This window comes from Neovison vison, chromosome 6 (genome assembly GCF_020171115.1).
Source record: "Neovison vison isolate M4711 chromosome 6, ASM_NN_V1, whole genome shotgun sequence".
NCBI classification, from domain to species: Eukaryota; Metazoa; Chordata; class Mammalia; order Carnivora; family Mustelidae; genus Neogale; species Neogale vison.
Genome location: NC_058096.1, coordinates 155,116,602 through 155,144,364, shown reverse-complemented (window position 1 = coordinate 155,144,364; position 27,763 = coordinate 155,116,602). Strand labels below are relative to the sequence as shown.

General features: G+C 42.1%; 1 protein-coding gene across 1 annotated transcript; it reads left to right on the top strand.

The window, feature by feature from the left end:
- Positions 1-761: 761 nt before the first annotated feature.
- Positions 762-23,288, top strand: CMTM6 (CKLF like MARVEL transmembrane domain containing 6). The gene is made up of 4 exons (XM_044252626.1): positions 762-977; positions 12,603-12,779; positions 16,739-16,837; positions 20,439-23,288. Exons 1-4 carry the CDS (start codon positions 840-842, stop codon positions 20,574-20,576), a joined length of 552 nt encoding a protein of 183 aa, XP_044108561.1. The 5' UTR covers positions 762-839; the 3' UTR covers positions 20,577-23,288.
- The last annotated feature ends 4,475 nt before the right edge of the window (positions 23,289-27,763 follow it).

Below are 27,763 nucleotides of genomic sequence, written 5' to 3'. Positions count from 1 at the left end.
CAGGGAGATTTGGGACCAGGGAGGAGACTAGATTAAATATGGAAGTAGGTGGCAGCAGTGGCCCCTCCCCTCTTGCATGGATTTTGAGGCTCTGACTGCGAGATGGGTTAGAGGCTGAGGTTCGCTGAGTTCATGTGAGCAACAAGGTTGAGTCGGACTGTGTGGGTCTGCATTCCAGCTACCCCTAACCGCCTGCCCTTGAATATATTCCCACTCTTGGCCTCAGTGTGTTCATCTGTAAAAATGAAAGTAATGATAGTACCTACATTACACTGTTGAGGAGAGAATATGTGTGCCTGACATGGAACCCAATCACCTTCAGTTGCTAAAATATAAAAATATGAATTTCCTTAAGTTGAGACAAAATTAACATCTATGACTGCGGCAGTTGGTGCACAAGTAACAGACAAGTAAACTAAATGGTTCTGACAAGCCTGAAAGGAATTCAGAGAGATGCAGGAGGGAGCAATCCTGAAAGTCCTTTCAGACAACGCCCTGCACTCAAAATGAAACCACATTTCTTTCCTTGCTCTACAAGGCCCCTACATGATGTGGCCTCTGCCTACAACTCCAACTTCCTCTTCTCTCCTTCCTAACTCCGTCCCCAGGACATGCTGTTCTCTTTGCGCGAAGGTTTCCCCCCCCAGAACTTCAGTACGTTCGACGAGTGACTAAGGCGCAGACGCAGACGCAGGGGATGGGGTGGGGCTAGAGCGGAGGCGGGGCGGGGCGGGGCGGAAGCGTGGGCGGAGACCCAGGAAGTGACGGCCCTGCTGGTGGTCCTTCTGGAGTCGGTCAAGTCCGCGGCGCCACCTCTGCGGCCACCGCGTTCCCGGGCGATGGAGAATGGAGCGGTGTACCGCCCCACCACGGAGGAGGACCCGGGCCCGGCCAGGGGTGCCCGGAGCGGCCTCGCCGCCTACTTCTCCCTGGGCCGGCTTCCGATGCGTCGGCTCGCGCTCAAAGCCTTGCAGCTGGTAAGTCCGCGGCCGGGGTGGGCAAGCGGGACTCGGAGGTAAGAGGTCTGGCCCCGGAGCCGCCGGCCTGCGGGCGTGGGAGGCTGCCGAGCTGCTGCTTCTGGACCTGCTTGTTCAGGAAGCGGCGGTTTCCACACCCCCAGTTCCTTCTCTCTCGGCTGGAAAGGGGGGCGTTACCTCCCGCCGTGGGGCAGCCTCTCCACCCCAGTCTCACCCCCACTGGGTCCCCGGTGACGACCTGGGCCCCCGAGCGTGTTGCGCGGGTCCAGGAAATGCGTCGGAAAGCCTAGTCAGCCGCTTAGACTTTTTTCACTCCATCCTCTGTTACGACCTCCGTCTCCTCTCCCAGCTGTTAGGCTGCATTATCGACCAAAGTGCCTGTATTTAGACTTCCAAGTGCCTTTTGTTTATCTTTCCTGGTTCTTGTGGTTTTCCTGGTACGAGCCCGTGGGCGGGGGGGGGGGCAGTTTAATTTGTTGGGCGAAGTCGTCGTTACTGCGCACGGCATTGAGATGGGTGTTTCCAGTGAATTGTTTCTTGAGTGTTTTATATTGACTAGAAAAAGAATTATTTCTGAATGAGCAGTATGCGTATACGAAGTACACAGTGAAAGGACAGCTTGTATTTGCGCGCAGGTGGCAAAAGGAGGGCATGGTTTACCCCTCTCTGAATCTCACTGAGTTTTAGTTCACTTTAGGCAGTAAAGGTACCTTAAACCTCACAGTGAAAATATCAAACATCTTTGGATTTTTAACTCCAGTTATATACATACGGACACACTATGTTCTGTTTTAAGCAACGATGAATATTTTTCTGCCAGAGGAAAAGTCAGACTGCCTAGAATGTTCCTAAGCTGATTTTGCTTGGTGTTTTTTGGTTTTTGTTTTTGGGGGTTTTGTTTTGTTTTGCCTTTAGTCATCTCAAGTAAAAATAGCCAGTTGGTTTCCTTGGGAAGAGCTTAAATTCTTAGAACTCCAATAACCAGAACTTACATTCTTAGAACTCAGATGACCTACTTTTATTAAATTTAAAAAAAAAATGCTCTCAGAAAACAGGCACTACTTTCTGGTTGTCAAATGATCACATGTGGGAATAGTTTGGAAATCACTTGGAGGCAGGTGAAAGTGTGGCCTAGGGAACTGAGAGCGTCTGGATTTCTCTCCAGCCTGTTTTTAGGGAGTTCCTCTCTGGTAGCCTTTCAGTTATTAACAGGCATCGAAGGTTCCCTTCTGCCATTGTTCCTTTGTATCATGTGCTCCTTCTACCCAGAGATACTTCTTTCTGTTCTCTTGTCAGCTGCAACAGGACTTTTATTTTTTTATTTAAGATTTTATGTATTAGAGAGTTGGAGAGAGAACACAAGTGGGCAGAGCAGCAGGCAGAGGGAGAGGGAGAAGTAGGCTTCCCACCAAGCAGGAAGCCCCATGCAGGGCTGGAGCCCGATGCCGGGCTTGATCCCAGGACCCTGGGATCATGACCTGAGCCGGAGGCAGCCACTTAACCAACTGAGCCATCCAGGTGCGCCTTAACCGGACTTTGAGATATCAGTGATGCTCCTGTGTAGTGGAGCTGAAATGTATCTACACCAATAGAAGAACTTTTTAGAACAGAAAAGGTTAGTATCTATATCTGGAGTATTCTTTTTTTTTTTAAATTTTATTTATTTATTTATTTATTTGACAGAGAGAGAGAGAGATCACAAATAGGCAGAGAGGCAGGCAGAGAGAGAGAGGAGGAAGCAGGCTCCCTGAGCAGGGAGCCCGATGCGGGACTCGATCCCAGGACCCTGAGATCATGACCTGAGCCGAAGGCAGCGGCTTAACCCCCTGAGCCACCCAGGCGCCCCTATCTGGAGTATTCTTGCTGCCCTACAGACATCATCAGTATTGGTGTCCTGCCTGTTAAATCTAATTTTCAGTTGTCTGTTTTTCCTTTCTAATTAGAAATGGCACAGCTGAAGTAAAATTTCTCATTACCTTATTTACAGTTTAATAGACTGTGGTTCCATATCCGTGGACTAGACCTACAACCAGAAATTTTGGTGATAGACTTTTTACTTGAATGGGAGAAAAGGAGGAGATGAATTTGCCTCACAAGGGTTGGTTGTTCCTGCTTGTTCCCCATCATAAGGAGAAGGAGAAAAAGAATAAAAACTAATGTCTCTTCTTGAAATCCATTTACAGGCTTATCTCGGAGTCCCTACATGTTGGGTTCCAGACCACCACAGTAAAGCGAGTATCACAGTAAAGCCAGTCTAGTGAATGTTTTGGTTTTCCAGTGCATATAAAAGTTATGTTTGCACTATACTATGGTTTGTTAACTGTTCAAACATAGCATTATGTCTAAAAAATATATATACATGCCATAATTTAAAATAACTTTTAAATTTTTTTAAAAAGGTTTTATTTATTTATTTGAGAGAGAGAACACAAACAGGGGAAGGAGAGGAGGGAGAGGGACAAGCAGACTCTGCACTGAGCTCAGAGCGCAGCAAAGGGGCTTAATCCCAGGACCCCAAGATTATGATCTGAGTTGATATCAAAAGTCAGATGGTCAACAAACCAAGCCACCCAGGATGTCCTTAATTTAAAATATTTTATCACCAAAAAAAAAAAAAATTCCAACCATTTTCTGAGCTTTCAGTGAATTGTAAATCACTGATCACATCATCATAGCAAATATAATAATGCAGATGTTTGAAATATTGCAAGAATTACTGAAATGTGACACAGAGACATGAAGTGAGCAAATGCTGTTGGAAAAATGGTACCAGTAGACTTGCTTGGCTCAGTGTTGCCACAGACCTTCGATTTGAAGAATGTAATCACCTGTGAAATGCAGTAAAGCGAAGTACAGTTAAATAGGTATGCGTTTATTTACTTATGGGGGATTTGTAATGTTATAAGAATACTTTCTTGGGGCGCCTGGGTCGCTCAGTGGGTTAAAGCCTCTGCCTTCAGCTCAGGTCATGATCTCAGGGTCCTGGGATTGAGCCCCACATCAGGCTCTCTGCTCAGCAGGGAGCCTGCTTCCCCCACTCTCTGTCTGCCTGCTGCTCTGCCTACTTGAGATCTCTGTCTGTCAAATAAATAAATAAATAAATCTTTTTAAAAAAATAAATAAATAAAATTTTATTTTAAATAAAATATTTAAAAAGAATACTTTCTTTAATATAGATTTTAAAAAATATTTCATTATTGCTTTTGATTTTGATTGTTGTCTTTTTGTTTCTGCTTTGAGTGATGGCCTCTATCTCTTTACAAGAGTGTATATTATGGAGTTACCCAGGAAGTTTTAAGGAAGTTATAATGAAATAAATTAATGCTGTCGTCCAGCCTGGGGCAATAGGCACAGTCTTCTTTGCCTTAAGTCACATTCTGCCTTTAGATTGTTTTACTTTAGATAACTTGGTTTTTTTTTGTTTTTTTTTGTTTTTTTTTTTTAAATTAAGTAGATTTGCAGAGCTCCAGTAAGGAAACACCTGTAATGAAGAAACCCATAGTCAGAAGAGGAGGTACTTAAACTAGGGACGTGCAAGCCCTGTGACATTTTACCCAAAATGTGCATTTCCATGTCTGGGTATGTTATTCTAGACCCATAAATCTTATTAGAGCCTCAAAACTCCAAAAGGAAAAGGAACCTTACTCTAAAACTTAAAAATCAGACTCTCTGGGCTTAGGAAATTCTTAAGAGTCCAAAGAGATGGAGTTGGATTTCCGAGGTTCTTTTCACCATTTAAGGTTTTTACAAATCTCTGAGGCTCTGTGGGGTGTGCTGGTACAGAGCTGAACACCAAGCAGGTCGAGAGTGGAGCCTACAAACAGGAGAGGTTAGAGATAAGGAGCATAACCAGCTCTTGAGGTTTGTGCTCTTGGAATTCTATAGCTGTGTCTGCTACCTTTCAGATAAAACCTTAATTTCGTCAAAGGCTTGTCCAAAACTTAAGCAACCCATAACTACCATCTGCCCTTCCAGAGCTGAAGAAGAAATACTCAGCTGGAAATGCAATGCCAGGAGTCCTTGCAGTCCTAAGTTTATGCAGTTTATTTCTTTTTCAGTTTATTTTGTCCTTAGATTGGTCGTTATGCACACATACACACACATATTGTCAAGTTTTTATTGTTATTTTTGAGGGAGTTTTTATTTTCAGGGGAAAATTGACATTGGGCAACCTAGTTCCTTGCTAGTAAGCTGGTGGAATGATTTGAATATGTGTAATATTCTCTCTGCAACAAGCTGACATTGTGTTTATGGTACCAGTTGAATGTCCTGATGGCTGCAACATACTGTAGTTATAATGACTCTTCAGACGGGCAATCACCAGTGATTTAAAGTGCCAAGAAACAAGACACTGAGAAGTAATTTCTCTTGTATTCGTGCTCTCTTCATTATTTCAGTGTGAAAATTGATCTGTACTAAATGGTAGTGCTCTATTTTTAACCTTGAGAAAGATCCATAAGGTCAGCAAGTTATATCTTTGAACCTTTCTGAGAGTAAATATTTGCCCAAGGCAAGCGAGGCCTAACCTAACTTCAGGCTGACAGATTTGTTTACTTGGACTTTACATTGGACTGTAGGCTTTGGTCGTTAAGTTCATTAATTCACAAATTAATATTATAGTGAGGCCTTATAATGAATGGCAAACATTTGAAAGTTCTTTTTGTAAGAAATGTTTTAATAGTAGACTCTTAAAGATCAATGATGGAGACTTCATGTTTACTATAACGACTGTTAATTTTAAGGAAGACTGACGTTTCAGAAGGGGTAGTGAAACTGAAATGAAGAGAGACACAGGGTAGTCACTATCTGAATGTTTAAATCACCAGAACTGTGAGTAAGCCGCATTTTAGTCACGAAGATTTCCCAAATGTGTTGACCCTAGCACATTGGTTTTAATGTAAAATTTAACAGCAAAAGGGGAAATGCACATTAATCTGATTGTAACTTCCAAAATCCAGTTTTAAGGGAAAACCCACACGAACATACATAGTTGTAAAGTGAGCTTAATAAACAGCATTTCAGTGGGGTGGTGGATCAGGTTGGTGGGGGACAAGCACAAGAGTGGGAGTCAGGAGACCTGGGTTTTAGGTTGTGCCTGGCCAGCATGGAACCTCGCTGTCAGAGATTCACTCCATCACCTGTAGACAAAAGGGTGGGAGACTGCCCTCCAAGGACCTCCCAGCTCCAAAGGCTTGACAGTTCCCATAGTTCTGTTTGGGTAAGATTTTATGTCATTAGAAGCAGTCACATTGACTATAATGTTGTTAGGTTCTTAATAGTCAGTAAGCCGTATTTAATGTGACGTCTTCATGTTACTGAGAGTAAAATTATGTACCAGAAAATAATAATTGAGCCTTTCAACTTTTAACATTTATCATGATTTCCTTACCGAGTGACCTTACCTCTCTTATCCTTAACCACTTTGGTATTTAATGCTGGTGACTACCCATTTCTTGAAATTATTCCTTCCCTTAACTTTAACAGTTACATTTTAAAAAAATATTTTAATACATAAAATGTTTGTTTACCAAAAAATATATATAAATTAGGAAATACGATTAAAATCAGCGATGCCACCACCACCGCACCCCGTCATTGTTTAAATCAGGGATATGGAGTATGTTCACTTGTTTATTGAGGAGTTTTCTTACAAAGTGTTAGACCCCCATTTCTTGCTTGTCAGGTGTGAGCTGCTCTTTCCCCTCCTAATCCTGAACTGTGATAGTCTTTCAGGCCCCACCCAGTCCTCTGTTCCTCCTGTCTTCTAACCAGCTAAACCAGGCCGGTAATCCCTGTTGCTTTCATCCGAAAGCCCTTGCTCCCTGGCCTGATCATTACTTAGCCACACCCAGCTCCTTAAACATTTTCATCATCACTCCCCACTCTGGTCAGTCACCTCATTATCCCTCTGGGGCTTACCATGCAAATTCTTGCCTTTATGAATCTCTTCTTTTTCATCCTCCACCTGAAATGTTCTCTGCCTATCCAGATCCCATATGTCTCTTGGCCCTGGTTGAGTCTGGCTCTTCCATTTATCCTTGTCTAGCTACTATTAGTCCATGAGAATCCAAGCATTTTCCTGAGATTTCCTGAATCTGCATATAATGGATGGTCAATTAGGAGGTGTATTGTTTTCTTATTTCTTTTTTTTTTTTTAAGACTTTATTTATTTGAGTGAGAGTCAGAGAGAGTGTGAGAGGAGAGGTCAGAGGGAGAAGCAGACTCCCCGCTGAGCAGGGAGCCCGATGCAGGACTCGATCCCGGGACTCCAGGATCATGATCTGAGCGGAAGGCAGTCGCTTAACCAACTGAGCCACCCAGGCGCCCCTGTTTTCTTATTTCTTGTACACTGATCTTGTTGCTCTATCATTAATGTGCCTATACATTTTACGGTGTTGGATAATAATACTCAAAATGCACTTCTTCAAAAAATCTTTTGTAATTGAGGTAGAATTGACATGTGTTAGTTGCAGGTATACAACATAAAGATACTGTAGAGTACTGTGGGAGATTATATAGGAAGGTTTGGAATATCAGACAGATGGGGAGTCAGGAGAAAACTTCATACTGAATATAATTTGTAGTGCTGATTTCTTGGCCTTTAACTGGGAATAGGAGCCAGTAAATGTCCAAACTTGATATTGTACCCCTTTAATCTCTCAGGATGTCCAGGCAGAATTTGTCTCTTAATACTGCCCTGAGGCTTAACTCCTGTTAATAAGTTTGGAGCAGGAGTGGTAAGGAAGGCACCGACTGCTGCTGGCTGAGCTGGGTCCTGCCCTTTCTTACTGAGAATAGACAAGCAGTCTCTATCTTTGCAGAAAAGATTGTATTGTCATATGGCTTACGCAGATGAGCATTCCTGATAACCTAATTATTGTGATATGAATGGCTCTTGAGCAACTCGTCTCAGACCCCAGATAGAGTCTTAGGTTGACATCTTCTCACGATTAATTGACTTTTATATACCTGAGGTCTATTTTGCAAATTTGTCATAGAGAAACTCCTAAAAGTTGGGTAAGATTTAACACAGAAGCAAGAATAAAACACATGGAATATTAGACATTTAGTATTTTATTTTACTGGAGTCATGTAAAAACGCACCCTGTAATTATAATTACAGGAGACTAAGGAAGTAACTTTACACAATGACTTTCTGAGATTTGTATTGGTGTGTCACTTTTTATCCTATGGTGTAATAATTGGGAACACCTTACCTAACCTAACATCTGTCTGAAGGGTATTTGGGATATGCTGGACTATTTTATGTTTTATTAACTTGTAGGAAATCATAATAAAGGCTCTGTTTTCATCCCTGTATAGATTCTTTTCAGTTGTGTGTATATAGGAAATTATGTATTGGCAGTTGGAGGGGGAGAAAATCCCTTAGAGACCTTCATACCAATTTAGGTTTGACCATTGTTTTTGAACTTTTTATTTTGAAATATTTATAGATTCACAGGAACTTGTAAAACAAAACATACAGGGAGGGCCTCTGCACTTTGTGTGCGTGTGTGTGTGTGTGTGTGTGTGTGTGTGTGACCTGTGTAGCTTCCTAGAGTCACTACCGCAGCTGTTCCAGAACTGTCTAGTCACCACAGGATTCCCTCCACCCCTTTATGGCCACACCTTTCCCCTCTCCCCTGGCCACCTCTAATTAGTTCTCCAGCTTTGTAGTTTGTTAATTCAAGAATGCTGTAAAAATAGAACCGGGCGGGGCCGGGGGGGGGGGCGGTGGCGAGGGTCGGGTGCTCAGTGAAGCAGTCAGTTAAGCCACTGACTCTTGGTTTCAGCTCAGGTCATGATCTCGGGGTTATGAGATTGAGCCCTGAGTTGGGCTTCACCCCAAACATAGAGAGTACTTGGGATTCTCTCTCTCTCTCTTTCCCCCAGACCCTCTGAAATAAATAAACAAATCTTTAAAAACATAAATAAGGGGCGCCTGGGTGGCTCGGTTGGTTAAGCAACCGTCTTCAGCTCAGGTCACGGTCCTGGAGTCCCAGGATCGAGTCCCGCATCGGGCTCCCAGCTCCATGGGGAGTCTGCTTCTCCCTCTGACCTTCCCGCCTCTCATGCTCTCTCTCTCAAATAAATAAATAAATTAATTTAAAAAAAATAAAAATAAAAAATAAAAACATAAATAAATGAAATCCTGTAGTATGTAACCTTTGAGTTTTGGATTTTTTTCACTGCATAGTTTGGAGATTCATCTAAGTTGTTGCATGTGTGAAGTTTGTTCCTTTTTATTGCTAAGTAGTAGTCCATGGTAGGATATATCATGGTTTGCTTAACCAAAGAAAGACATGTGCATGGTGTCCAGTTTCCAGAGCCATTATTAATAAAACTGTAATGAACTTTCATGTATCGGTTTTTGCACAGACATAAATTTTCATTTTTCCTGGCCACATGCAGAATGTGGGAATGCAGTTGCTGGGCCATACAGTGACTGGGTGTTTAGTTTTCAAGAAACCGCTCAGTTGTTTTCCAGAGTGGTGTACCATTGACTACTGTTTGATGGAAATATTTTGTAGCCTGGGTGGCCCGGTTGGTTAAGTGTTCTGTGTCTTGGTTTCGGCTCAGGTCATGATCTCAGAGTCGTGGGATTGAGCCCTGAGTCAGACTCCACACTCAGTGGGGAGTCTACTTGAGGTTCTCTCTCTCCCTCTCCCACTGCCCCTCCCCAACTCATGCTTTCTTTCTCAATGCTCTAAATAAATAAATAAAAATCCTTCAAAAATGAAAATATTTTGTAAGATAACATTTTTATAATATGTAACATATCTGCTGATTTTGGTAGCGCTCTTGTTGCTATTCATATATCTGGTTGTTTCTACTGGTCTGAGGGGCAAAATGGCATTTCCCAATAGGCTTTGATTTAGGTCACCAGTCATTTTGATGGTATTAATGCTTGAAGGAAACTCCCTTGGCTTTCACAAAAACACACAGACTGCCCAAGTGAACCTCTCTTCTTTCTCTTCCTTCCTATTTCTAGAGAAGAGTTAAGCCCCAAATCTGGGCTTTGAATCCTATCTATAGAGAGCCTCTTTTCTTCCTTGTCTTTAGGCCCACCCACCTTATTGGTTTCTGCCTAAGTATTTAGTTCTCTCCCGTATTGAAATTCCCTTCCCTTTGACCTTGTCCACTACTCCCCTATCTGGCCGCTCGTTAGGCTATCCCTTTTGACTCTTCTGGCTCTATCCCACTGCTTTGTCTTCCTCTCACTTCCCACCATGCGTCCTATAATCTCAGCCTCCCTGGTTGACTACACTGCAATGGGCTTGCTGTTGCCACTAGCAGCTGCCTTGTCTGATGTCAGTGTTTCAGTCTGATGTCAGTGTTTCAGTGTTGTTCTTACCTGACTTCTAAGTACCATTCATTACCCGTGCTTACTTTCTCTTTGTAAAAATACTTTCTCCTTGGTCTGCTACCTCTTTGGACTGCTGCTCCTAATTGTCCTTTGCTGGTTTTACCCACTCTGCACATCCCTTGGATCTTGGGTTAGCTCAGATTTCTGGATAAAGTTGGCTTTCCTCATTCTGGGTGATCTCACTGGCTGATGCCCATGTCTTTATCTCCATCCTAGACCGCTCCCCCGAGCCACAGACCTTATATCCTTTTGCCTCCTAGACACGTCCCTTAACTCTTTCACAAACCCCTCACACACAGCACCTTTAAAACAGAATGTATTCTCTTCCCAGCATGCTTGCCTCTTAAAAAAAAGGGGGGGCAAAAAAATCCTGACTCTTTTTTTCTGCAGTGTAGTCCTCAGTATATTAACACCTTATATACAACCGTGGGAGTGCTATTAAATCCCACTTGCATTTAATTGAGTTGCCAGATTAGCTGGACTTTACCATTGTCCATTCAGTGCATGGCTTTCTGACCCACGCGTGTCTTGAGCACTCTTGCCTCTGCCATTAGTTGACTTGGGTTATTCCCACTACTACCAACTATACTTTTTATGGTCAAACTTTTTTTTTTTTAAGATTTTATTTATTTATTTGACAGAGAGAGATCACAAATAGGCAGAGAGGCAGGCAGAGAGAGAGAGGAGGAAGCAGGGTCCCTGCTGAGCAGAGAGCCCGATGCAGGACTCGATCTCAGGACCCTGAGATCATGACCTGAGCCGAAGGCAGCGGCTTAACCCACTGAGCCACCCAGGCGCCCGAGCATTTGGGTTTTTAATATATGGTCAAACATTTAATTAAATATTACACAGACTGAAATTGAGTGGGAAAAGGAATTGTTTTTGTGAAAACTAAATTGAATGCTTTGGAAAGTCCGAAAAATAAATTACTAAAGTATTTTCTGTGGAATTAAGTAAGAGTGAGATAACCGTAAAGGGCTAGTAGAATTAGTCCAAATCTAGAAGGATTCTGCACTCTGATGAAAGTGGTTAATGCAGAAAACATGATGTGGAAGTGGAATTCCAGTTAGTAGGTTCAAAGTCTGAGAAAAGCCCTGTTTCAAAATATTGGTGAATAAAATGCCTTTTTGCTTTAAGTTAAGGTGTTCAAGTCTGTTATCTTTTTTCCTCCATTATTTGTACCCAGGCTGATAAGGGCTTCTGTCACCTCTTGCCTCTCCCAGTGATTGCAGGAGCTGTTCTCCATTATCACTACGCAGCTCACTGTCTTCCCCTGGTTTCTTCCATCAGCTTTCCAACAGGACATCTGCCCCAAGATTGTCCCTTCCCCAGCCCCTTCTCTATGCCATAGCCAGCGAGAACCACTGAAAGCATAAGCCTGAACGTGTCACCCATTTGCTTTAAAACTCCTAGAATCCAGACTTTTTAAAATTAGAAATCGAGGACATTTAGATCCAGCCTCCACTTACGCCTCTAGTCTCGTCACATCGATTTTTGGGTGTTGTTTTTTTTTTTTTTTTAAGATTTTATTTATTTATTTGATACAGAGAGAGAGATCACAAGTAGGCAGAGAGGCCTGCAGAGAGAGGAGAAAACGTGCTCCCTGCAGAGCAGAGAGCCCGATGCGGGGCTTGATCCCAGGACCCTGGGATCATGACCTGAGCCCGAGGCAGAGGCTTAACCCATTGGGCCACCCAGGTGCCCTCGTCTCAGTGTTTTTGTGCTGCCATCCCCTTCCTTCACGCTGGGTACCTGAACCATGTTCACTGAACTCGTTCTGTCCATTCAGTGGAGGTGGTGGGATCTGTGTGTGCCTTGGGGTGGGAGGGTGCCAGGTGCTCTTGCCACCAGGTTTGCGTCTGCTCCTTCTCTGCCTGGAGCTTCCTTCCCTGTCCTCCACCGAGGTGCCCCGCCTCCCTCCCCCCTGAACCCCCGCAACTGACCCTCCTTTCCCATCAAGTCTCCGCTTTCCTTCAGGAAGCCTTTCTGACCCGCAAGCAGAGGGTCCCTTCTGTGTGCTTTTACAGCAACACCCTATATTTCCCCCCAAGTATAGCTTTTAGCACTTGGTAGTTAATTATTCGTGTCCCTGGATTCCCTTCAAGGCAGCCGGACTGTGAAGTTCTGTGGGGATCAGGTCCAGCCAGTAATCTCGTTGGCTACAGTCTCCACTTCACAGAGTTGAGTGAACAGATGAGTTTTCTGAATACCGGTTTCTGTGGAGAACACTTGAGTAAACCGCTTTGCTTCTTTTGTAGTTGCTGTCCCTGCTGGCCTTTATCTGCGAGGAAGTCGTGTCACAGTGCACACTGTGTGGAGGACTTTACTTTTTTGAATTCGTAAGCTGCAGTGCCTTTCTTCTGAGTCTGCTCATCCTCATTGTGTACTGCACTCCCGTTTACGACCAAGTCGATACTCCCAAAGTCAAGCAGTCGGTAAGCGTGAAGAAAATAGAACCCCTTGACGAAGAACATGGCTCTTTTGGAATCTTGTGTAGTTTTGTCACTCAGACGAGTGTTGCTTTTAAAACTCAGCACGAGAAGACGCTCCCCATGGTACCAGCTCTGCCCCTGAGCAGCTCCATTTTTCCTGCCAAGCAAGGGGGTGGGAGAGGGGGAAAGTAAAATCAGAAAGGGAGGGACAGATGAGGTCAGGAGTTTACAGTGATTGGTGGTTTAGTCTCATTCACACTAGGCATTTTTTAAAGATTAGGATTTTTGTCACTTCGATTTCTCACATTTCGGAGCATCCCTCATGGGTTCTGTAGTTGTCCATTGTGTTCCTGCTCTACACCAGGCATTATGCTAGACGTGAGAGAGAGTGATGAGCTAATGTGATGTATTTCTGGAGCCTTTCAGAGAAAGCACCACATGATGCTACCTATTTTGTTTTGATTTGTTGTTGTTGTTATGAAAGAAGTTACCAGCAAGTGAATTAAGGCACTTGTTGAATTCATTGTTCAGAAATGTCCCTTTTAATGAAAGTGCACGCGAGAATTTTATTTTCACAGGATCAGTGTTGCATAACTTTCTGAAGACCATCTGCTGGCGCACATTTTTATTTGAGTAGAGTGTGGATTTGTGAGATGACACATGAGATGATTCACATGTTTACTGTACTTAAGAATGGAGACTTTTCCTTCTCAGTAGCACTGGAGCTAATAATAGTGGTTTGTGAAGAATTGTACGTGTCAGGGTTGCCATTCATCTCTCTGAGGGAAAAGATACAAATGAGGGTGAATTTTTAACTATTAAGAACAAGGGATAACGAGCAATACAAACCAGTAAGATTCTATTAATTTTTTAAACTAATGGGAAGTAAGCATTGGGTCATATATTAATATAAACCTAAAAGATGTACTTTGTTCTGTATACCCTTCGGTACATTGATACAACATTGATCTTTTTGATAAGAAACAAGATTAAAATATTTTCCAGTTTAATGGTCTAACTAAACAATGTGAAGCATTTATTATATCAAAGGAGCATTTGAAAGTTTTTTTTTTTTTTAAAGTTATTTTAGAGTAAGTACTGATATTAAAATGTTAGAGGGGAAAATAAATCAGTCATTTCATTCTAAAACAGCTTTTATAAATATTTTACTGTATCTCTTTTGGGTCTTTTTTGTCTGTTCATAGGTGATTAAGAGACAGACCTATATCTTGTACGTTTCACCTAACATTATAAGGATTTCATGTTTGTTTAAAACTTTTAAAAATCACTTTTACTCTTGCTCCGTTAATGTACCTAAATACTTTCTAATATCAGAGAAGTTTTCTGTTTTACAGAAAATGTTTTGAGAATGTGGTGGTGGTGGTGGTAGTGTCTGGGGGGTGGGGGAAAATAAGGGGGAATCTGAAGGGTGGGATCTTTTCTGTTCCATGCTGTTGAGGCTCAGGTTCTGTTAAGAGTAACAACACCCAACACTAACAGGACATTTACTGTGTGCCTGGCACTGATCTAAGCCTTTTCTACTGATTAACTCTAATCTTTAGAATCACCTCTGAAGAAGAACTGTTATTACTCCCACTTTGTAGATGAAGAAACTAAGGCACACAGATGTTAAATAATGAATTCATTCAAAGTCATAGAGCCAAGTAGTAGTATAACTGGGATTTGAACTCAAATAGTCTGATTCTAGAATCCATGTTTCTTCAACACCACTTTCTTCTTTTTTTTTTTTTTTTTAAGAGTTATATTTATTTATTTGACAGGCAGAGATCACAAGTAGGCAGAGAGGCAGGCAGAGAGAGAGAGGTGGACGCAGGCTCCCTGCTGAGCAGAGGAGCCCTCTCAGCGGGATCTTGGGGCTTGATCCTAGGACTCTGGGATCATGACCTGAGCCGAAGGCAGAGGCTTTAACCCACTGAGCCACCCAGGTGCCCTAACACCATGTTCTTCTGCCTCAGAATGGTTGTCTTGTTTAATGCCTCCTTGAATGTTCTCCAGATATCAGTAAATGTAGTTTTATTTGTATGTCACAGATTTGAAATAATATTCAAAGAAATAGGAAAAGCAGAGTAGTGCAGAAAAACCACCTCTTTTAGAAGCAAAGAGAAAATCTCTTAATTTTTATTTTTAATAAATCTTAAATGAACAGTTGACATATAGGAATTCTGTATTGGATGCCTTATTGATATTAGATTTAGGAGACTGCACCTCAGAAAACTCCGAAAGTATCAGACTTAAAACCCTTTGGAATGGCCATCATTTTTACCAGTTTCTCCTGAGTCAAGTGTGCATATCAAGCACTGGTTTCAATAGGCATCTGAGAGGAGCCTTGTAAGATTATACCTGAGAAAACCCTTGGAAACCCAGGGAGAATTTCATGTCATGAGCTGCATTATGAGGAGATGAGGAAGCTTTGGTAGAGTAGATAAACTCAACTTACAAGCTCATTTTGGGTCACTCACTTGGAATAATTGAAAGCAATATGTTATTGCAGAAACTTAAGTATCTAGAAAACATACTATTGGCATAGTTTTATGTAGTTAATGACAGGTGGTTCTTCTGATTCTCTTTTCTAGAGTGCTTTGCAGGCACTGAAGTACCTTCAGAGAGGCCTTCCTAACATAGAATACAGATCTTCCCAACTTACAGTGGGGTTATATCCCAATAAACCTGTCGTAAGTTGAAAAATGAGACAAAGTGCATTTAATGCACTTAGCTCCCTGAATATCATCGCTTAGCCTGACCTAACTTCAGTGTGCTCAGAACACTTAAATTAGTATCCAGTTGGGCAAAATCATTGACCACAAAGCCTGTTTGATATTTAAGTACGGACTCATGTAATTGGGTACTATACTGAAAATGGTCAACAGCATGGCCGGCCGTGTGGGTACAGAAGAGTTGTCAGCGTACCTGTTGTTTACCCTTGTGACTGGTGGGTGGCCAGGAGCCACCACCGCTGTGTAGCATCACGATGGAGGATCATCCCATACCATGTTAGCTTGAGACAGCATCAAGATACACAGTTTGGAGCACAGTTTCTCCTGAACGTGTAATTACACCATTTAAAGTTAAAAATCCTAAGTGGAACCATTTTAAGTCAGGGACCGTCTGGACTTTGAAAGGGAAGAAAAATTTTTTGTTTCTGCCTTTTGGGTTTTTTTGCAGGAAGTAAGATGGATTTAATAAACCTTTGGCTTTGATAATATCAGTATGTCCTTGAGAAAAACACAAACACACACGACCTTTTGGGGGAACTGCTCTTATTAAAAGATTATCTTGTGGGGCACCTCAGTGGCTCAGTGGATTAAGCCTCTGCCTTCAGCTCAGGTCATGATCTCAGGGTCCTGGGCCCTGCATCGGAGTGGGGGGGGGGTCTCTGCTCAGCAGGGAGCCTGCTTCCCCCTCTCTTTTTCAGCCTGCCTCTCTGCCTACTTGTGATCTCTCTCTCTCTCTCTGTCAAATAAATAAATAAAATCTTTAAAATAAATGAATAAGGGCGCCTGGGTGGCTCAGTGGGTTAAGCCACTGCCTTCGGCTCAGGTCATGATCTCAGGGTCCTGGGATCAAGTCCCGCATCGGGTTCTCTGCTCAGCGGGGAGCCTGCTTCCTCCTCTCTCTCTCTGCCTGCCTCTCTGCCTACTTGTGATCTCTCTCTGTCAAATAAATAAAATCTTTTAAATAAATAAATAAATAAATAAAAGATTATCTTGTGATGTACTTTGAATATGCCATGTCCAAAGTGTGGATAGTGTTCCTTTATGGCCGGGGTTGGTGGGGGGTGTTAGTGAATGCCAGACTGATGGAAAAGTTAGAAGCTGAAGTATGTAGGTTTGGGCTATATGAAAATAGACACAGAAAATACTGTGTTGCTGAAGTTTTTTAAAAATAAAAAACAAAAGCATTTGTTTCTGTCAACCTAACTATGTTCTTTATGCACATTACAGGATTTTTATCTTACTGCGGGAACAGGATTTGTGTTTTTGTTGGCATCCATCATTTTCGTTTCCACACATGATAGGACCAAAGCTGAGATCGCTGCAACCGTGAGTATCTCAGATTTCGAATCCTTGCTTAGTTTTGTTTCCTTAGAAATACGGAACTTGGAAAGTACTTGCCAAGTGATACAGTATGGGAGAGTAGTTTGTCTTGTAACTTATTTTTTAGTGTAATTTTGAATAGAGGACCTAAGTGCAAATAAATACGATAGCCCTAGCAACCTAGAATCCGTCTTTAGAATCTAGAATAAAAATCCATTTACTCCACTTATGAACATGTCACTGCTAATGGAAGTGGTAGAATTGACTTTGTTATCCTATATTTTTCTCCTTTGCAGTCCAGCAAAAATACACCTACATGCCAGGCCCTGTTCAAGGTGTAGAGAATACATGAGAGAAATGATCCAAAGGTTCAATCTTTATAATAAAAGATAGATAAATAAATGTCTTTATCTGGAAGCCTTAGCAGAGGGGCAATTTTTTTTTTTTTTAGGAGTTCAGTATATTCTGGTTTTTCAAAAGGGAATCCTGCACATATTATATGACAACTTCAGACCTTCAGAGGACCTGGGGCAGCACCCTGTAATCCAACATATTAATATTTCTGAAGGATGAATATTCACAGTAAAAAGGATAAAGACTCTAAGTAGTTTTACCTCATGCCACTTTTGAGCCCAGTAAATTATGAAAACTTCACTTTTGTGGGTTTTTGGATTTGGGAATGACAAATCAGGGATCATGCACCCGAATTGGTGCTGGTCTTATGAACGTGAGTAACTGAGAGCTGTGTAACAAATCCTCTTACGAGTCAGCTGCGTTCCAGTTCATCCTTGTCTCATGGCGAAAGTGAAGCTATAATTAATTGACTTGTCAGCTAAATAGATCATTAAAACTATTTTTAATTACAGAACAACTCTGCAGGAGTTCAGAGCATTGCATGGTTCTATCTACCTGTTCACAGGAGTGCTGTTTACGAAGCACACATGTAAAGCAAGTGTAAAACAAAACAAATTAAATTAATGCTGAACCTTGACTCATTCCAGCCACAAGGAGTATTTCTGCATGGGCACATGAACCAATGGGTACATGAAGAGAAAATCAGTTTTAATAGACTTATGGTTAATTTCAGTTTATATACAAATTTTTATTGTGGAGGAGTATGGTAAGAGTGATCAGTAAAATGTTTTTCAGTGTGGATATATATTACTAGAAAATCCTTGGAGTGGGGCCCCTGGTTGGCTCAGTCGGATGAGTAGTTGACTCTTGGTTTTGGCTCAGGATTGTAAGATTGAGCCCTTACCTTGGGCTCCGAGCTCAGTAGGGAGTCTGCTTGAGATTCTCTCCCTCTGCTGCTCCCCCAGTTTGCTCCCTCTCTCCCTCTCTCTCTAAAATAAATAATTTTTTTTGGTCAGAGAGAGAGAGAGAGTGAGCACAAGCAGGCAGAGGCAGAGGGAGAAGCAGACTCCCCTCTGAGCAAGGAGCTCAAGGAGGAACTCCGTCCCAGGACCCTGGGATCATGACCTGAGCTGAAGGTAGTGGCTTAACCAACTTGAGCCACCCAGGCATCCTTAAAATAAATAAATCTTCAAAAAAATAAAATCCTTGGAAAAAATGAACAGAGTTGAGGAAAATTGAGTTGAAGGGGGAAAGAGAGCATGGCATGAAATTCTGAGCTATTAAAACAGCTTATTTGTGTGTTACAATTAGGTGATGTGTTAGATTATCACAGTATTTCGATTTCATTGCATATATTTAAGAGTAATGGTAGTTTAAGAACTCAGTATAATATGCTGGAAATTACCTTTTGCAACTGTTTAAATTATGAAAAAATTTGCAGACTAGAATGAGTGAGGGAAGCCATTAAAAAAAAGAAATTGAAGTATGTGAGCGAAAGATCTGGATGATCATTTGTCTGGATGTCCTGCATGGCCCAAAACTCTCAAGGGGATCAGGGATGGCTTCACAGACACGACGACATCTGGTGTCCTTAAAGCATGTAATACGTTTGTCAGGCAAATAAGGGGAGAGATACCAAGATGCCATCAAGCCAAAATGAAGACTCCAGAGGGGAGAAGAGACTTGGGTTTGGAGATGTGGGGTAATTAATTGTAGGTTGGACAGACGTGTTGGGGTGTTTGGGTGAATTAGTGAATTTGGAATGGAGTTTGCTTCACAGTGGCATGAGGCAGAATGCATATTCTTTAGGAGAGAGGGGTTGGGAGTGAAGGGTCAAGAAACTGGAGCAGATGACAGCAAAATGTTAAAAATCTAGAATAGGGGCTCCTGGATGGCTCAGTCGGTTAAGCGTCTACCTGGTCCTGGGATCAAGTTCCACATCGGGCTCCCAGCTCAGCGGGGATCCTGCTTCTCCCTCTGCTGCTGCTCCCCCTGCTTGTGCTTGCTCTCTGTGTCAAATAAAATCTTTAAAAAAAACATCGAGAGCAAAGTGCTGGTTACCAGAGGGGAGGTGGGTGAGGGGATGGGTGATGGGGACGAAGGAGTGACTTGAGATGAGCACAGCGTGACATACGGAAGTGCTGAGTCACTGTGCCGTACACCTGAAACTAATATTACACTGTATGTTAACTAACTGGAATAGGAGTAAAAACAAAAAACAATAATAAAAATCATGGAGAGATGGGGTGTTAGAGGTGGAAGGGACTTTAGCCATCACCTGCATCCATTTTTCCTTTTTACAGAGCAGTTCTTTGCCCCATTTCTTTAAGAGTTTTGCTAGTGTAGATCCCGTCTTGACGGAACTCTCAGAAGGTTTGATCATATGTTAGAAGAGTACAATGAGGAAGTGATTTAAGGAAGAGGGAGTAGGTTGTGGAGTCATGTTGCTGTGTCATTACAGTGTGACAGTTAACTGGAAAATGGTTTTTAGGTAATGTAACCTAGATGTATCTTAAAAAGAGAGTTTCTGTTGATCAGTCATTGGATAGTGATTACTTCTTGCCATTTTCACCTATGCTCAGCTCCCTACTCACATAGTTCGCTTCCCTCCTCTGGGGTCAGGCTAACCATGGCTAGTAATCTTGTGTTTTGTATCATTTTATAGGATTTTGTTTTTCCTCTGTTAAACTTAGTATCACAGATTGGCACCCCACACGTACACATGCACATGTAAGACAGGACATCTCTATTTTGCGAAACTTCAACTAATAGCCATTATTCTAGAATTTCTTTTTATAACATCTGTCTTTTTGTTGCCCTTAAAAATTCCTTTATTACTAGGATTAAGAATAATGTGTATAAGATAGGGATGCCTGGGTGGCTCAATTGGTTAGACATCTGCCTTCGGCTCAGGTCATGATCCGGGGGTCCTGGAATTGAGTCCTCTGTCAGGCTTCCTGCTTAGCAGGGAGTCTGCTTCTCCTTCTCCCTCTGACCCTCCCTCTACTAGTGCTCTCTATCCGTCCCTGCCCCGGCCTTGTTCTCGCTCACTCTAGTGCTCTCTTCGCTGTGCATGCGTGTTCTCGGTCTCTCTCTCTCTCTGTGCACGCTCTCTCAAATCTTAAAAAGTAAAGAATGTGGATAAAATTGGTGAATCGTCTCGCTTGTATAAAACACTCCCAGAGCCAAGTAGGAAATGGGAGATTATATTCCAAAATCTGTCACATAAACCCTTGCTCTTTCTTCACCTCAGGTGTTTGGATTTCTAGCAAGTATTATGTTCCTGTCTGACTTTGTCATTATGCTCTTCGAGAGACGACAGGAGTCCCAGATGAGGAAACCAGAGGCTGCCAGGAGCGCAGGGGCCCTTACAGAACCACTTAATGCTTAAGGACTTTGGGGACCGGGTGTTACATAAGGTATTGACTGCGTGCCGCCTGAGCCCTGGCCGAAGCTCATCTAGAATTTGTGTAATTGTTAAACCACTTCTTTCGGAGACCAAGGGGAAGGGCAGGAAGGCAGTTTTATTAACTTTGGCCTATGTGTCAGTCACCGCAAATTAGGTCAGTGTTTTTGGGTTTAAAAAAAAATTTTTTTTTTAAATAACAGTTAAAACTTCTGTCACATGAAATGGTTCTCCTTTTTTGTTTTGAATGTGAGGACAGTTTCTTTAAATCTCATAGCTCAACTGATTCTAATTTATTCTGTCATTGTTAACTAGGCCTAGCTTTCATTTAGAAATTGTTTTATTTTCAAATTAATTTGTTTAGCCAGGAGTTTTTTAGTTTTTTTGTTTGTTTGTTTGTTTTTTGGGTTTTTTTTTTTTGATGATCAGATACAATTTAATGTATATTTAAGAGATCACTATTTAAAATATTGGACTAGGGTTTTTTTCCCCCCTTAAAAATGTAATACCCAGGCTTTACTGTATGTCAGCCTTAAAATTATATTGTTTAACATTTTAGGATAATTGTTAACTCTTTCTGAGACCTTTTATAGCCTAATAGAAACTATATAGGAGGTGTTGGTATTTTGTATATATAAAAGCAACAACATCAGAAACCCCACGTTTATACTGTACTTTGGTGGTTGGTGATAAGCAAAAACAAAACAAAACAACCCCCCCCCACCAAAAAAAGAACCGAAAACCATTATAAAACACGTAGAAGAAATGGAAGTAACTCTCATGGCTAAGGACCAAAGATAAAGAAGATAGACTTTTTGCACAATACAGTGAAAGTAATTATAAAAACAGTCTTCAACCACTTAGCACTGTCTAAAGAGATAAGTTCATACTAGGAGTTCGAAATTGGTCCCTTCCCTTACTGGCATATGGTTATTTCTACTGAAGTTAATACAGCTCTGTAAGTCCCATTAAGTGTTTTCCTTGAAGGCTTCCCTCTTTTTAAGGCCCTAGCCTTTGATTTTTCGTCTATTTGAGATTCTCCTTGTTCTATCTCCTTATCCCCATGGTCCATATGCTGCTTCATCATCTGACAGAGGTGAGCGTCTAGCTCTGACTCTTGCTTGATGGTGGTGGTCTTTAGGTGGTCCACAATTTGGGGCCCTTTTAATTGCATAGTATATGTAGCAGGATCTTTCGGGTTCTTGTTCCCACATTGGGCATTACTCTAACTTCTGTTTGGAGGAGCCCTTCTTAAGGAAGTGAGGATCTAGCACATCCCACCCCGGTGAATACTGATGATGGTGTAAGGGAGTAGTCAACCCATTCTCAAGAGACACTTCATAACTAGTTCTGATCATTTGGGAGAATTGTCTCTGCTGGCAGGCTGTCTTAGAGACCACCAGACAAGGCACTCAAGATCAGACCTTTCTGACCAAGTGGTTCTCAGAATAGACCTGTCTTGTCCTCTTCTTGGATTTTTGACTCCGGACGCTAGAGTTCAGGCAGTGAGCCATGCATCTGGTGTTCTTCAAGACTTTGGTGGAGGTCTCCTGGGCTAGCCGGCCTGGGTTTTCTATAGGAAGGAGTGGAACATGTTTCCAATGAGACAATTTCGTGTCCCTGCCCTTTTTATATTTCTCATTTGTGTGTTAGTCAAGGTGGTGAATGTGGTGGTCAGAATTCATCATTATGGCCAGATACAGCCTCTGCTCTGTCTTCACTGACTCAGGACCTTAGCCCTTTACCAGAGCTTGGGTGCCAGCTGGTGCTGTTGGTGTAATCACCACTGCCTCCCTTGGAGGCAACGAAACCAATCACTGATGCTGTTGTTTTTCTGGGCATGCCATCCAAGAGAGGAGAAATAGCCTGGGTCTGGGCTGCAAGAATGAAGAGCAGTGCAAAAACAACCCACTTCTGGTCAGCAGGTTCTGGAATTTCCCATCTAACTGTACCACTGTCATTTGAAATACCATCTAGACCCAGCTGGGTTTCACAGCAAGTGGTCTGGGCTACCTCTGCCCCCCCACCCCTATGCACAGACTTAGTTGAGGTTGATGGACATGTCCCCGCCGGCCTCACACATGGAGCGCGTTGACATTGAGCTTCAGCTCTGCTTGCTCTGAGGCTTTGTTTCCATTTATTTGATTGGGGCACAAGTGGGCCTCATAGCTGCCACTTAATCCTTCCCTTTTCAGAAAGATCATATATTCACTATATTTTTGGTCACTCTAGAACTTTTCTTCATAGTGATGGTTATGGGACCCGTGACGGATTAGCCTCCCTCTTCTATCGTAGAAGGAATGAGAGGAAAAAGACCATGTGGAAAATAAAAAGTTTTCAAGGAGAACTTGGGACCAAAACCCCTTCTATGTCCAAAACAGGGCACACTCAATAAACTGAAGTTTAACACAATTTTTTATTAACAGCCATATTAGACTTAATTTGTTATATTTTATACAAATAAACTGTTTAGAGTGGTTTTTAAAAATTATAAGCGAAATGAACATACAGTATAAAAATTTTATAATTGTACTTAAATTATGTTCTGTTTGGGGACTGGGAAATGTATTTTTACATTGTTTATGGCCAATCGCTTTTGTATTTATCAATTTAAATCCTGTGTACCTTCTTTTTTTTATCATCTCTCTCAATGTCAAATTTTTTAGTCTTTTTAAATAAATCCATTTTATTGTCTGACTCTGGAGTTGTTTCATTATTTCAGAATCCTGATGCTCAAGGTGCCTGGGTGGCTCAGTCAGGTAGGAGGCTGCCTTCAGTTCAGGTCCTGATCCAGAGTCCTGGGATCCAGCCTAACATCGGGCTCCCTGCTCAGTGGGGAGTCTGCTTCTCCCTTTGAGTTCCCCCACCCCTGCTCTTGCTCTCTCTCTCTCTCTCTCCCCCCACCTCAAATAAATAAATAAAATCTTTCAAGAAAAAAAAAAAGGAAGCCTGATGCTGAGATGAGACCTTTCTCCAGGGTTCTAGGAATTGGCTCCAAAAATGTGGTAAGTCCCTGTGTAGGACACTGAACTGTGGGTCCACCCAGGTATGGGGCAAGCCCTCTTTCTACCTAGGGGCTGCTCCTCTTGTTGCCAAGACAGAACACACCTTCAAACAGTATTTTTAGGGAGCCATAGAGGAATGTTATGGAGTGAACACCTTGAAATACTTGTAAAGAAGCACATTGGGGCTCTCCCATCCCATTTCTCGATGTGGCTAAACAGTGCTAAAAACAAAACAGGCACATTCTTTTTCAGACTGTCCAGTGAAACAACTAGGGTGGTTCTGATAAAGCTACAACTATTTGTATCATTTGCAGAATTCCTGCCTCCAGTCTGGACAAAAAGAACAAGATCTTTATAGTCATCGAGAACTCACTGGAATTTGTACATTCTTCAGAGTTTTGTGTTTTGTTTTGATAAAGAACAATGTGTATTGATGTGCAGTCAATGGCGGGGAACAGAGAACCCAATTTAAACAGGTCTTAACCAGTAAGGAAAATACCTTTCATAAGAAGCCTGGGTGAAGTGGTTCTGTGATGGTCAGAGTTTGGTGGCTCAGTGGTACTATCAAGCACCCAGACTCTCTTTGTGTTTTTCTGCCCATCCATCTTCTGCTGTGAGTTTTTATCCTTAGGATTAACCGTTTATGGTGTAGCAAGATGGAGGCAACATGTCCAGACATCACCCACTTGCACAACTATATCCAAAGGCCCGAAGAGAAGAGATTGTGTATTTCTCTGTTCCTAAGGAGTTCCTTCTTCCCAGAAGCTGCTCAGTAGACTTCACCTACTTGTCTTTTACTAGAAGACTTTAAATGCCTCTTTCTAAATCACTTACGTGCAGAATGGCATTACTGAAGAAGTGGCCTAAAGTAATCCAAATTCCTCTCCTTAGGTGCGAACACCCTTTGGAGCATATAGTCTTCTGTTACTGGAACAGATTGGTTTTATAGCCCTAGAAGGGCTACTGTCCTGGGATTCAACAGTGTCTGTCATAGGCCGGTTGAGGATCGGGCCCCAGCCAAGGGAAATAAAATTCCCATTTAAGAAAGTTTCACAGGGGGCACCTGGGTGGCTCAGTGGGTTAAGCCGCTGCCTTCGGCTCAGGTCATGATCTCAGAGTCCTGGGATCGAGTCCTGCATCGGGCTCTCTGCTCAGCAGGGAGCCTGCTTCCTCCTCTCTCTCTCTGCCTGCCTCTCTGCCCACTTGTAATCTCTCTCTGTCAGATAAAATAAATAAAATCTTTAAAAAAAAAAAAAAAAAGAAAGAAAGTTTCACAGGCCTGACTACCCCCAAAACAATGTGACATAGAAAAACTAATGATTTTGATGTTTAAATTATAATTGTATAAGTAATGGTACCATGGGACGCCTGGGTGGCTCAGTGGGTTAAGTAATGGTACCATAAAAAATTGGTTTAATAAAATAAGGAAAATACTGTTCTTTTCCTGAGATCTTTGCATTTGGCTACTGTTAATTATTGAAATATGTCAAGCACTAGAAGTACAAAAGATCATATCCTGTTGTAAATACCACCCAGCTTTAGAGCCCAACTTTTTACCAGATTTTCTTGAAAGGGCCTTATTTAAAACAGAAAATGAAGTTTCTCTTGTGAAGTACCACCACCTCGAATTTTGCTCTTTTTACTTTTCCAAAGGCAGACACTACCTTGAATTTGGTGGCTGTTTTTCCTGCTCTGTGGTCTGTGCTCTGTATAGAGATGTACCCATAAGCAATGTACAACATGGTATCTAGGCTGTATTTATCCTTTTACAGATGGCTTGCTTCAATTCTGAAATTCATCTGATACATGCAGCTCTAACTCATTCACTTTAACTACTACTTGGTATTCCATTGAACAGATATGCCACAATTTACTTACCTCTCCTCTGTGGATAGAAGACTTCTGGTGTGGTTTGTTTTTGACCGTTTCAACCAGTATTGCAGGGAACATATTGGAACATCTCATGCACGTGTACAAGAGTTTTATATAGAGTGTGTACTTAGAAATAAAACTGTTAGGTCACAGGGTGGGTGCAATTCCAACAAGGCGAAATAGTTCCAAATGGTCTCCAAAGTGGAGACTTCTCAGCAGCGTACAGGGGTGTTTGTTTCCTTATTCTTGTCTTGCACTAGTTTTAGTTTGGCTGAACAGGTGGTCTCTCATTTAATTGTATACTCTCCTTTCTGCTGGTGAGCCTGATCATCTTCTCATTTGGTTGTTGACCTTTATGGCTTCCCCACATCAAAGTGTTGTTTGTTCATATCCTTTGCCTTTCTTTTTTTTTTTTTTAAAGATTTTATCCATTTATTTGACAGACAGAGATCACAAGCAGGCGGAGAGGCAGGTGGAGAGAGACGGGGAAGCAGACTCCATGCTGAGCAGAGAGCCAGACACGGGGCTCGATCCCAGGACCCTGAGATTATGACCTGAGCCGAAGGCAGAGGCTTTAACCCACTGAGCCACCCAGGCGCCCCTCCTTTGCCTTTCTTTCACATTGAAGTCGGTTTTGGTTTTTGGTTTTGTTTTTTTTTTTAACTCGTTTGAGAACTCTTGACATATTATGGATGTTATACTTTGTTAGTAATAAGCCTTGGAAATAAATCTCAAAGTCTCTATATCTTAACTTTGTGTCTTTGCTTATTGATTCTTGCTACCTCAAGGTGAGAGATGTTCTCTGCTTTCTAAGATGTTTAAAGATTTGCATTTTAGGGGCACCTGGGTGGCTCAGGGTAACTGCTTTCGGCTCAGGTCATGATCTCAGGGTCCTGGGATTGAGCCCCACATCAGGATCTCTGCTCGGTAGGGAGCCTGCTTCCCATCACCCCCGCCCCGTCTGCCTGCTTGTGATCTCTCTCTCAAATAAATAAAATCTTAAAGATTTTCATTTTATATTTAGTACTTGAATGTACCTTGAATTCTGTGTACGGTGTGAGTACCACATGCCATCTGATTTCTCGTGTTAGCAAGTGACTCTTTCCTTCTCTAAGATACAGTGTTCTCTCTGTCATTTACCATGTTTATGTATCTGTGTGGGTCCAGGGCTGGCTTTCTTGGGCTATTTTTCTGTACCTGATAAAGTGTTAATATCTAATAGGACAAGATTAAAATTGTTCTATTCTTGGCACCTTTTAAAAAAGATTTTATTTTCTTGTTAGAGAGCATGAGGGGTTGGGTGGGGGCAGAGAGAGAGGGAGAAGCAGGCTCCCCACTGAGGAGGGAGCCCAATGTGAAGCTTGATCCCGGGACCCCAGGATCATGACTTGAGATGCTTAACCAATTGAGCCATCCAGGTGCCCCTATTTTAAAGGTTTTTTAAAAATACTTACAGGTGGGGCGCCTGGGTGGCTCAGTGGGTTAAAGCCTCTGCCTTCGGCTCAGGTCACGGTCCTAGGGTCCTGGGATCGAGCCCCACATCGGGCTCTCTGCTTGGCGGGGAGCCTGCTTCCTCCTCTCTCTGCCTGCCTCTCTGCCTATTTGTAATCTGTCAAATAAATAAATAAAATCCTTTAAAAAAATACAGGTTTGCAGTAACATTGAGAGAAAGGTTACAGAGGTATTTTATTGTATAAAATTTTAAGCTAGGTTTGACAAGTTCCATAAAAAGCCTTCATTATTTTTTTCTTGGAACTGCAGTGAATTTGTAGATTAATTTTGGGGGAAATGATTTATGATAAACTTCATCACAAACCTAGAATCTCCACTGATTTGGATCTTTATTGTTTTTCAGTCAAGTCTGATGGTTTTCTTCATGAAGGTCCCAGCACATCTTTTGTCAGATTTATCTTAGGTACTTGATTTCTGCAGGTTTCCAGAATGGGATCTTTATTTTAAAAATTACGTATTCTCCAGGCGCTTGGGTGGCTCAGTGGGTTAAAGCCTCTGCCTTCAGCTCAGGTCATGATCTCAGGGTCCTGGGATCCAGTCCCACATCAAGCTCTCTGCTCAGCAAGGGGCCTGCTTCCCTTCCTCTCTCTCTGCCTGCCTTTCTCTGCCTACTTGTGATCTCTCTCTGTCAAATAAATAAATAAAATCTTTTTTAAAAATAATAAAAAATAAAAATTACATATTCTGATTAGAATAGTGGAATGGGATGTGATAGATTGTTATCGATCTTGTATCCAGCACTGTTGCTGGCATCTCTTGTTACCTCTGAGAATTTGTGGCTTC